The 12,462-nt window shown below is 38.0% G+C and overlaps 1 protein-coding gene across 5 annotated transcripts in view; it reads right to left on the bottom strand.

The window, feature by feature from the left end:
• The window catches only part of LOC144660588 (ZP domain-containing protein-like), a 40,940-nt gene extending 28,979 nt beyond the window's left edge, over positions 1-11,961 (bottom strand). For 2 of the 5 annotated variants that reach the window (XM_078521244.1, XM_078521246.1), the window contains exons 1-3: positions 11,749-11,941; positions 7,017-7,061; positions 5,398-6,018 (exon numbers count right to left, since the gene is read on the bottom strand). In XM_078521244.1, the coding sequence (XP_078377370.1) occupies positions 5,398-6,018; positions 7,017-7,061; positions 11,749-11,857 (775 nt within the window). In that variant the 5' untranslated portion in view covers positions 11,858-11,941. Of the gene's footprint in view, positions 1-290; positions 471-1,029; positions 1,436-1,996; positions 2,123-3,257; positions 3,384-5,397; positions 6,019-7,016; positions 7,062-11,748 lie in introns of all 5 variants that reach the window. The other 3 variants (XM_078521247.1, XM_078521248.1, XM_078521245.1) reach the window with 3 other exon arrangements.
• Between the last annotated feature and the right edge of the window lie 501 nt (positions 11,962-12,462).

Here is a 12,462-nt window from a genome sequence, read left to right as displayed (position 1 = left end):
ACACTGTGGTTTATCCAAGATCTCTAGACTTAGAACCGCCCTTTATAGCATAATCAACAGAGATAAGCGCACGGAAAGCGCCGAAAGATCTCACGAAGGAATTTCAGCTGACGTTAAAACGAGGGCCACGTCGACGGAAGGCTCTTCACTTGAATAAATTTGAATTCGGTCTAAATAGGGTATGGACACACCCCCACCAAAGTTTCTGACAGTTGCTCTCCGTGGGAATTTGAGCCGATGAGGAATTCTGCTAACATACCGAGGGCAACATATCTAAGGGCAAAACTTACCCATCTCTTATGACGTCATATCTTGGTTGTGAATCCCTGTCCTGAGAAGGAGTGGCATAGCATTCCAAGGCCAGAATTGTCAACCGATCGTCTTCAGTATCGACTCTAATCTCATAGTACATTCGCTCACGGATGTTAAACATAACCGGAAAGTCGTCTTGGGAGTATGGCGCAATGAAACTGGGGGAAAGAAAAAAGAACAATCATCATATCTTAAATTTAAAGCTTCTCCTTAAACTCATTAATAATGCATCAAGTAAAAAAAAATAAATCATAACCGTGAAGAAGGTTTGGATACCTGGCTTTAATTAGAATAGCTAATAAGGATTTAATTTTTCCTTTTACTCCACAGTTTTTGTTTTGATTGGGAAGATATATCAAAAACTTGAGACAGTGTTTCATCGGCTGACCAAACACCTCGAATGTCGTAAAATTACTTCGCTTCATTGTTTGGATATTCCGATGATCACTGTCTCTCGTGTTTGATATATTAGCTGAGCACTTGTACTGTAAAAGCGTTATAAGAAGAAGCAAGTACCAGATGAGGATGAACAGAAAGCGAGCGTTACCAAGATTAGAGTTGGTATGATGAGCTGAGGTCGATAACAATTCCGGAACAGGGGAGAGAAGGGAAAACGAGAAAGAGGAGGAGGGTAGAAGAAGTAGGAGTAGCAGGAGTAGGAGAATGAAGAGGAGGAGGAGTAAGAGTGATGTTGATTTCTGTCAAGGTTAGACTTACTTGGGATTCCGGAACAAGTCCATAGTAATGGTAAACTTTCCATATCCTTTAGAAGACAGAATAACCTTCTTGCTAGCAGGCAAGATTCCAATTGAAGACACCACGCCATATTTGGAGTAGTAACAGTGGAACGGGATCATAGCCTCGCGCACACGGGTCACTATTTGATGCTCCTCGATTGGAATCTCAGACACCATGTTACTGTAGACAGCGTGGTCATTAGTGTGCTTGAGTATGGTACCACATTCGGTGGTCGCTGTATGAAGGAAGTAGTGAGTCTCGTTCTCAGTAGCCGTGCAGTGGACGTCGATCAGCCTGATATGATCAACGTCAAGACCCATGAGGAGGGACTTGGGAAGAGTGATGGTCATTTCATCTTGGCCACAGTCTAGTTCCACTCCCTCGGCTGTTGGAAATAAAGACGGAAACAAAACCATAAACAATTATTTATCCCTGTAGGTAAGTGCGCACATAAAGCATATTAATTATTTTTCAAATATATAAGAAGCGGCTGCAATGTAGTAGGCAAATAATATAGAGGTAGAAAAAAGTTTTACAGTTGAAAGAAACCTGAGATCTTCCATCTTTATGATTGCCGAAGATCACACGAAAATATCCCAAAATTGCTGGTGATGTCCCGAAGATTTTCGAACATTGCCGAGAAGTGGTTGTCGTGTATTTGTACAATTGCGAAGACAATATATTTATATTAGTTGTCTTTATTAATTCCTACTAATGACTGAGTCTAATTCTGTTCGTACAACACACTAGGGAGGGTGTATGCCATCCTCTTTTGTACAACATCAATACAATTTGTTTCCTTAATACTATAAAAAGACACAAAGGAAACAACTAAATACGGAATACTGCCTTGAGAAACTGCTAAATTCTCATAAATAACACTAATTGTGATGTATTGTTACCAGTAAGGATAATCTAAGGCTACAATCACAATAGCTCTACTCACCAATACAGTGGCGGTTGTCTGGCGCGACGCTAAACTGTGGATCTGAGCATGCGCAGTAGTAGCCTCCAATAGTATTCACACAGATGTCTTGGCATCCTCCGTTGTTATGTGCACACTCATCGACATCTAGACAATAAAAGTGATTTCAACTTAAAGTGACTATGTCACGGATTTTAAACGATCTTTTAAACAGCCCAAATTTGTATTTGTGTCGTAGGAAACTAAAAAATAATGGTCCATTTTTTAAAACAATTGCTATTTTAGAGCACCAAAACTGTTTAAAAGCGCGTTTGGCTTCAGATGGAAATGGATTGCAATTTGAAAACGTTAGCCAACGTTTACAAGTTGTTTCCGCGCGCCTTTAAAAAAAAATCGATATTCATAGCCGAAATTTGATTTCTATCCCCAAATAAAGGTTACATCTTCAGTTAAATGTTCAAAGATAATGGTTTTGTTGTCATTAAAGATGCGAATATTGTTTTTCATGGGTGGAGTTACCTACCACTTATTCCAGAACAGTTTAGACCAAAAAACTGCGAAATCCCCCTGAAAAAGTCCGTTTAAGCAAGGTTTTGCCTAAATGGAAGACATTAGTAACATCCGTACCCTTCAAGCGACAGGAGAGACTTGCAAGGGAGTCAAATAAAACTTGCGCGCAGAACGCTATGTTGGGGAACACTCCGGGCCAGCAGAGCGCTTGAAGCGGCACTCTCGGAAAAACTTTTTGCTGTTTTATCCGATTGAACTCAAACTTAGCACAATGATAGAACTTTTTATCCCAAACAATCGTATGATTTTTGTTTTTTGAATTTAACGGTTTTTGGCGGGAAAATGACGTCACAGTGCTGAAGAAAAATTTTCATCTTATTGTTATGGCACAAAAAGTACATTATTCTGAAAGACCTTGCTGAGATAAAGTGAAATGCGAAAAAATATCGAAAAAGCTCAATCCGTCTTAAAGATATAGAGTTTGAAAACTTGAATTTCCCGCCATTTTGTTACTATTTTTAGAAGATTTGTAAAATTCAAATCTTTATATCTTCTTTATATCTTATCTTGCGTTATCCCTTATCCCGATAATTTTGAGGGTCGGTTTTCCCTTATTCCTAAAATGAAAATTAAATTAAAGTGTCATTTCCAGACAGGTGGCTTATTGTAGAAGTGGCCTAAGACAGGGACGGCGGAGCCCGGGGGGCATTTTAAAGCTCTCCCACTTCAAGTCACTATCAGGTTAATAATACAGCTAGCTACAACTTGTCACCTTGTCCACAAGTGTCTCCTTCAAAGCCTTCAGCGCACTCGCATTCAAAGCTGTCTCCCTGATTGGTGCATGTCGCTCCGTTGAGGCAGGGGGAACTATCACATGGCTCAGGTGGAGCTCCTCCTCCTTGATTTTTGAAATAGAAGAAGATTTCTCTTTGAGTATTATTATAAGGCAAATATTATCTCTACACAAGAAAATGCAATGGAAAACTTCCTTCGGTAAGGAGACACTGTCATGAGCTTCACTTAAAAAAGTCAAGAGCCTAAAGACGTATAGAAACTTATAATTAGTGGTCCAGTGTTTGTTAGAAATTACTATGCCAGTGTACTGAAGCTATAAACAAGTAATATTATTGTGATGCAATCAGGAATTTTAGATCTCAACTTGAAAAAAGTTAGGCTGACTTTTTCAAGTTCTGCCCTTGTGACCTGTAATTTTTCTCTTAGTGTATGTGGTGTTAAGCAATTGAATAAAAAAAGAGATCTCCTCTTGGATTTTCAAGGAAAAAACAAATTCATATTTATTATTTGCCAAGTAGCCTGAGCTCGGGGGTTAGGTTGAGAGAGGAAGACCAGAAACATCTTTTATAGACGGTATCTTTGCATCAAAATTGAACGATTATTTGAGGCAGGTTATATTTTTTAAATATTTTTCACTATAAAAGGTAGTAATTATTCGAAGAGGTCGATTATTGGAAGAAATACGGCATAACATGTTTTACTAGATTTTAGGTTATCGAAATCTTGGTCCGGCGGAGTGTAACGCTCTAACGGTGTGACGACATCATGAACACTTGCGTGACAACGCAATGGACAGTTGCGTGACAATGCAATAAACAGTTGCAAGGAAGTTTCGTAACTTTGCACAAAGTCCTCTGTCGACTGTGTTCATAAAAACAGCATATCATGTTGCTAGGAGTGGTCACATCTTATGCCAAAATTAATGCGGAGCTCCCAGCGGCCCAAAGGGCCGCAGAGCGGAGCCCCATACCCATAGAAAATTAACAGAACCCATGCTTTTGGTTTTTCATGGTCATCATGGCTAGCGGCATGGCTCGCGGGCGCGTGCGACGTAGTCGCGCAACATGGCGGCCATATGGCGGCCATATGGATAACGCATGGTTATGGTTTACGCCAGCTTACATCTTTGATATTGGACATCCATGTCAAAACAAGGACATCCACAGCTGTCAAAACAAGGTATTCACTGACCAGTATCACATGAGCATATCGCAGGCTCACATATAGAGCTCATTGATGTCGAATGTTTTTTTGAAGTTTACCGCTGATCAAATAATGGTTTACATTGGATCGCGGGCTCAAGTGCTATATTTTTTCTATTATTGGTCAGTAAATTGGGAGCTCCGCTTTTAGGCTTGGCTAAATCTATTTAATATTGTTACCATAACTGTTATGTGGTTTGAAAAAAGCCCTTCTTCTCCAATAACCCCTCCCTTCCTCAAAAGTCTTGAAAAAACCCACTCGTCCAGAGGGGCTGAAAAGAGCTTTTACGGCAACAATTTAAGAGTGTTTAGCAGCCGTCTGTTTTATCTAAATCAGTTTTTCTTGCAAGGTTGCTTGTTCGGTTCAGGTCAATACGTGTTATATGAGCCTATCTGGCTCAAACTGATTATGTATAAGAAACCCATTAAGGCTGTATTTCCCACCCAAATTTGGCCCAAATTCCATTTCCCAGCCTATTGTTTTTTCCGATTTTCCAAATCCCAGTCCTATTTCTTCTGTTTATTTGTTTGTGATTCCCAGTCCCAGTGACCCAAATCTCATTTTTCCAGTGAAAATTGGCCCAAACCCCTGCTCCTATTTTACGCGTTTATACCCCTCGTTAAAGTGGCCTTGTCACGGATTTTACCAGCTTTTTGAACAGCCAAAATTTATATTTGTGTCGTAGAAAAAAAATAATAGTCCATTTTTATGAAAACTGCTATATGAGAGCACTGAAATTGTTAACAAGTGTCTTTGGCTGCGGATGGCTCGGATGGAAATGGATTGTAATTTGAAAAATTAAGGCTGAACTTTACAAGTTGTTTCCGTGCGTCTTCAAAAAATCGGCGAAATCCCTGTATCATAGCTCCTTTAGATGGTTAAAATTACAGAGATTTAAATAATTTGCAGATTACCTTTCATCGCAGCCTTTATTTGGTCAGCATCCAGTGCAACGTCGTAAACTTTCATTTGAGTGATGTTCCCTTTGAAATGTCTACCATCGCCGTCCTTAACTCCCATCCGCACTTCAGTATCATTCGTCGCAATTCGGAAGCCTGTACCAATATTCTGCGTCTTAGCTAAAACTCCGTCAACGTAGATCGAGTTCTCCCCGGTGTTATGATTGTACGTGGCAGCAACATGATACCACCTTCCAGCGTCAAGAGGATCATCTGTCAATATAGCATTCGCGAACGCATGATTTGGGTATTTGGTGATCCGATTGAAGAACCTGGAGTTAACGATCCATATATGGACTCCCCACGGCCCAGATTTCCTGTAGTTGAACAGTGGTCCCTCTGTATTTTCGCGTTGTACCCAGCACATCAGCGTGATGGAGTTACGGGTGTCAAGACCTCCATCATTCGGAAACTCGATGTAACTACCGGCGTTGCCAAAAAACTGGTAGGCTCCTTCTGGCTCATTGTGGGGTCCATCTGCTAGTTCCACTCCATTTAAGATTCCACTCGGCTGTCGATCGTTTTTCTCGTTTGCTTGAAATTCTCCGTTAAGAGGATAGAAGGCGACGGGCACAGCTAAAAGTGAAAACACCACACCACTTATGAAAGTATGCTTACTTAAGGTGATTCCCTAGTATTGCATTGCGCATCTTTACTGCGCAGAATTTTACACGTAATTAGCGCGCGCACAAACAAAATGGCGGCTTTTTTCTATGCGGTTTGGATTGCAAGAGAGATAAATCATCGTTTTCTCCTATACGAGTATGGTGACCTATCATTTTTTTCTCTCATATATATAGTTCGAGAATAGCGATCAAATGCTTTTTATAAAATGAATACAGATCAATTATCACCGAAAAAGTGTACTTTGCCAGAACTCGCAAAGGAATCATCAAGGAATTGTATGAAGAAGAAGAATCGTTTATTAAAAACTATAACACTTATTAGCAGTCCTTGGACTGAATTACGTGTATTGTTACAATATTAATTAAAACTATATATATATAACAAGATTTAAAAAGTATTAAAAGCTGTTTACATTATAATATACTAAAAACTATAAAAGGCGATCTATACGATGATATACACCATGTATATAGTATGTACAAGGTCTTCCTGCTCCTAAACAAATAGGTAACCCCCCTTTTTATATTTCAAAATTTAAGTTCCCTTTAGGTAAACAACCAACCGGCAAAGTTTGGTTGGAAATCTATGAGCAGTTCTATTTCACGTGAATTACCTTAAGTCTTTTTTTAACGGCCAATCGAAACCAAGTTTTCCCGCTCTTTTCATGAGTCACTTACTTTTGTCCCGAGGTTTTATTGGCTTATTTCATCACTTGCCACCAATTTTCATTGGCTAGCTGAACAAATTTTGAAAGGGTAGATAGGAAAATAACTGTACGACGAATGAACTGAAACTAAGGTTTTCTAAACCTTTAAGCCTAGCACGGTACTAGTAAATAAATATCGATCGTAATAGATATAATCAAGAGAAAGTAATAATACATGGCTAGTTATATTGTTATATTTCATCGAAGCGAATGAAATAAAATGTATCGTTGCTTTACTTACGGTCTTCACGTTTTACAATCGAGGCATCTTCTTGGTTTGTTTTATCTTGAAACAATAAAGAAAAAAATAAAGTCAGTTCCCTTTTCATACAGTCCTGTTTTTGTGACGACAATGTAAACTAAACAAGTGATTACAAAACGATTTGGTTTCGAAACGAATTGTTGCGCTGCTTTTGTAGCCTGTTCCAGGCTCTCGAGAAAAGAAAGAACGAGCAGGGAAGAAGGCGAGAAAGGAGCGCCATTCGCCTTCTTCCCTGCTCGACTTTTCAGCGCTCGCCCGCTTTTTTCGCTTTTGCCCACAAACCGAGCTCCTGGAACAGGCTACTGCTCTTGCGGCAAGTGAAGCACTGGCCATTGAGCAGCTAATAAGATTACCTAAATCAGGTTAATAAAGTGAGGTCGATTGTATACTTGGTCGATTTCTATTTAGGTGCAAAACGTAGAATCATTGGCTTGAAATTCTGCAATGTCCTTCTTCATTATTTTGATATTCTACAGGGCCGCGGTTGTTCGAAAGCTGGTCATGATAAACACTAATTATAACTTAGGATACAAAATTGTTCGAGAGTTTTTATTGCTTATCTTTTGCGGAGTTTGAGATTAGTCGACTCGACATCAAAACTGCAAGACAGAAAATATAAACATAAAACCCTCACTGAAACGTTAAAACACTGAAATCGTGCTTTGAACCTGGCCCAAAGTCTCTGCCACACTGCTTGTATAAGAAATTGCAAAAAGACTAAATGGAAAGCAAGGAAAACACAAATTTAATACAGAATTTGCTCAGTGTATGGTTCTTAAGTGGGCGCTCATATAATTGTTTTACGCTCCTTCTCTCCTCTGTATTCGCCCCTCGCCAGCTATCAGCCGATAGAAACCTCGAGCTCGCCGTCTAGTTGTTAAATAGAACACGATCGCACACTCGTTGTTCATAAAAGGGAAAATTATTTGTGATTTTTGGCTTAAAAATACATAACATTGTAGGTTTTGGACTGCAAACTTAAGAGTGTATACTAAAAAAAATTAGACTACTCGCCCTCGTTTTCTATGAGCGATAGTCAACTCAGCCGCGCTTCGTTGAGTATTCGTTGATAAAAAATTATTTGTCGTAATCTAATTTTGTTAAGAACAGAAAGATATTTATCATAATTATTTAGCAAGGCACAATTCAAGAGAATGAGGGCCTGTCTGTGGTTTTCTTTATGACTGAAGATTAAAATTAATGAATTGTCCCAAAGAGGAAAAAATTCCTTTGATGACGTATCTTTTGTTCCTGGTCGTCATAACAAACTGACCAGCCATTGTGCTTTTGTTCGTAAAACAGGAAAAACTTTTGTTATTTTCTCTATAACGTTATCTTAATGACCTACTATTCCATTAAAAAGACCACCTTGCTAGTATAACGCTTGAATTGATTGCGTCTGAAAATGCGAAGTTATGAGCACACGAATTACATGTAATTATTTGCACGCTTAATCTTTTATTTGTCTGAATTAACAAATTGAACAGAATCAACGGCATTTGTAAGAGTAACCTTATCTCTCGGTCAACTCTTTAAGACTTTCAAAATTGTTCATTTGCAAGCTCGTTTTTTGTACAATTTCCGGTAGTGTTGTTCGTTTGGGAGCACAACTCTTAGAAAAGGGGTCACCGCCGCTTCCCACCTTCCAACATTCAGGCGGTAAAAATTAAATCGTGTAGGAAATTCCAAAATACGATTTAAGAGGGTTAACTTTGCTTACAGTTTGTTCCTCTAACAACATTTTCATCAGTACTGTTTAAAGGGACTATGTCACGGCTAAGTTAATTTTATGTCATTAAATTTTGCCAAATATTCGCTATGAAACTAAATGTTTGCAAGGAAATTAATTCTTTGATACTAAATGACAAAACCATAGCTTCCTTGCAGCTAAATGTGTCTCCTGGGCGTCTTAAATTAAAGTTACAAGCAGACAAGATTAACTTTGAAAACTGTTCCGCCGGACTACATTTCAAAAGCCCACATCGCAATCCGTTTCAATCTTTGACACTTTTGACCATCCGTACCTTCTTTTGCATTTGGTGTGTTATTTAAATATTCCTTCACTGTATTAAGAGGTTATTTTATACATTTAAACAAATTTGATGGTCATTTCCTATGCCTAAGTTTGGCTAAAATCCGTGACACGGTCCCTTTAAAATGCGAATAAAACGTAGATTTGTCGATAAAGACAATAAAGAATTCCATCACTTGAAATATATAAAATCAGTAACAAGTCTTTCTGGGTTTCTCATGCAGAACTTATTCAGTGGTTTTCATTGTAATTTCACTTTTGAATTAATTTGTTCACTACGTAAGTTAGAAGATTAAGAAAGATTTTTTTCCGTTTTCGCAAACAAAAGAAACACAAAAGAGCCCACCATAAGATTGTTCGGTTTCTTAACTTAATGCATTAAAGAGACGTCAAAACAGAATTGTTTTACTGTTTGGAACAAAACAATGCTTCTTATCCTTATAAAATCATGCTGCAATTCTTAATTCAAAATCCTTTGTTTTTGCTTTAGACTTTTGTTTTCCAAGGCGGAAAAAATTAAGTATTCTTTAAATGACGCTGCGAGCTATCGGTCAATTAGTCCGGCAATATGGTGCAGAAATTTGGGTGAATTGTGCGATTTTTGTTAAAAGCACCAAATTTGGCACAGTGATAGTATTCGATGAGCTGATCAATTTTAGATATAGGCCCATCCGGAATTCTGTCAGGGGGACATCTTTTGGACCCAGGGGGTGGGGGTGGGTGGTATTTAAGCTTTATGGCAAAATTTACTGCATCCTTTGAGTAAAAAGCACCAAATTTGGCACAGTGATAGTATTCGATGAGCTGATCAATTTCAGATATAGGCTCATCCGCAATTCTGTCAGGGGGGACATCTTTTGGACCCAGGGGGTGGGGGTGGGTGGCGTTTAAGCTTTATGGCAAAATTTACTGCATCCTTTGAGTAACAACCACCAAATTTGGCACAGTGATAGTACTTGATGAGCTTGATAACTCTTAAGACGCTAAAGCAAAAAGTATTATAATTTTTAGAGCTTCAAGGCTCAACTATTACGCACATATACTATTTTTTTTAACTGGTGTTCGCAGAAGACGAAATTCCTGAGAAGAGGCGAATTCGAAGTAGTTTAGGTTTTGCTTATGGTTTGCTTATCTAACGATATTTTCAGCAGTACTGTTTACAAAGCGGACAGAGCAAATTGCTGCCGATATAAAAATCAGTGACAATTCTGTTTGGGTTTGTTGTTAGGGCGATCAGTGTTTGTCATGATGGGTTTCTCATGCAGAACTTACTCAGTGGGTTTCACTGGAATTTTACTTTTGAATTAATTTGTTCACTAGGTAAGATAGATTTTTTCCTTTTTTGCAAACAAAAGAAACACAAAAAGCCTGCATTGAGATTGTTCGATTTCTTAACGTAATACATTTATAGAGACGTCAATAAAGAATTGTTTTCCTGTTTGGAACAACAGCTTCCCTTACACTTTTAAAACCATGCTGGAATTCTTAATTCAAAATCCTTTGTTTCTGCTTTAGACCTTTGTTTTCCAAGGCGGAAAAAATTAAGTATTCTTTGAATGACACTGCGAACTATCGGCAATGCAAATTGAAAGTAATAACTGTCGGCGAGAAAATAAGTATTGAAGCCCTTACCACAAAACATTATAAATTTTAGAGCTTTATCGAGTATATTATATACTATTCTTACGATAATTGTTCGAAAAGTTTGATGGTAAATAGAAGCGATGCTCACCAGCTGATCATTCGGTTAATTCTCACCACTTATATGCTTAGCAATGTACTGATATTGTTAGGGGAATTAAGAAGCTTGTCATTCAGTTTTGAAAATTAACTGGCTTCACCAGTTACAATTGTCAGATCGATATTGGTTGAACCCGGCTGGCGCAAAGTGTGTACTTTCACTGGATACACACAAACAAACGGAACAGTTAAATACATTCCGCTTTGCTTAACATGGTTTGCAAATTTCACCACAGTTTATGCATAATTTGTTGCCAAAAAATGTTTTATTCTCATTTTATTTACTTGTTTTGCATTGTCAGGCTTTTAGTAAATTCAAAATAAAAGTAATTGAGTGTTGCAAACGCGTACTATTCACTACGCACTAGCTTAATAAGTGTAAATCCTGGAGAAAAATGAAATTGTCGATGGAGGAAAACATGCTTGTAAACGAAGTCCTATTTTGTCAAAACGTTTTCAGCCAATGAAATAAAGAATAAAGTAGATGTGAGCTGATCAAGATTTTAAAGTGGTTGTGTTAATCATTGACTGAAAATCGTCATTACTTGCGTTTAGAGCCAGTGTAGAAATATTGGCCCAGAATGGTGTGTTTATTTTTTGTTGCAGTCAGAATTTTACAATTCACGGAGTTTGCCGAACTCGATAACTTGTTTTTAAAACAACAGTGAAATCTTGAAACTACTGACTTTTTCAAGAACTTGAAGTTATTGTACAAGTTTTTATTCCACACAGCACTTTACTGAAGAAAGGGCCAATTTTAAGATAAATGGACTCTTTTCGTTTTTCTCTTTTCTCTGCTGAATTTTCCGTGATAAATTAATAGCAATATAAAATCTCAGTTGAGCTCTTTCGCGATCACTATTTATTCAACGTCTTTGTGTTTATTTAGCCAATTTGGGCACGCAACTTCTGTTAATTTAATGTTATGATAGCTCTTACCTTCAAAACTAAGAGAGTCTTGAGTATCAAACGTGAAACCTTGCGATCCTTTTGCAGCAAGTGCAAAAAGTAGGCAAATGGCATAAAATAGTAGACTTTGCTTCTTCATGTTGCTGGCCTGCCAACGACTTCGGAACGTCTGAAAGAGTTGCTCAGAATACACCTGAACAACGTATGAATTTTTTCCGCATTGCCTTACCTTAATATGGAATTAAAAAGTTGTTTTTATGCGCACGTATCAGATAGAAAGCGGAAAAAAGGTTGGGGTTTAAAGTACTCTGTTGTGCTCTTACAATAGCCCCCTGGCCACGGCAATTACAATGAAAACAGGAAAAATTAGTAGGGCGTTAAGTTAAATCCTGCGCTAAACAGGTAATCTATAGAGAACAGAACTTCTGTACTTCGAATTATGAAGTCCAAACCCTCTAGTGTTTTGACATTAGTTGTAAAGTTTAAAAGAGTTTATTTTGATCTGCTTGCAAATGTTCATTTTAACAAATAAATGAAGGCTTTGAAGTACTCGTTTGTTTAACACATTCACAATTAGTTGTAGCTATAGTCTACCGGCCTGGTCTTCTGCAATATAAAATGTTTTGTCAAGTTTGAACAAGCGTGGCTAGTTTTCTTGCTTCTAAAAAACTTGTACTTGTAGTTACATACACAGAAATAAAAGGTTATGGCGCAGCTTGTGTTTCAGTACTTTCACACGTTGAA

Source organism: Oculina patagonica, chromosome 7 (genome assembly GCF_052425735.1).
Source record: "Oculina patagonica isolate OP01 chromosome 7, crgOcupat, whole genome shotgun sequence".
Classification (NCBI taxonomy): Eukaryota; Metazoa; Cnidaria; class Anthozoa; order Scleractinia; family Oculinidae; genus Oculina; species Oculina patagonica.
This window is presented reverse-complemented; position numbering and strand designations above follow the sequence as displayed.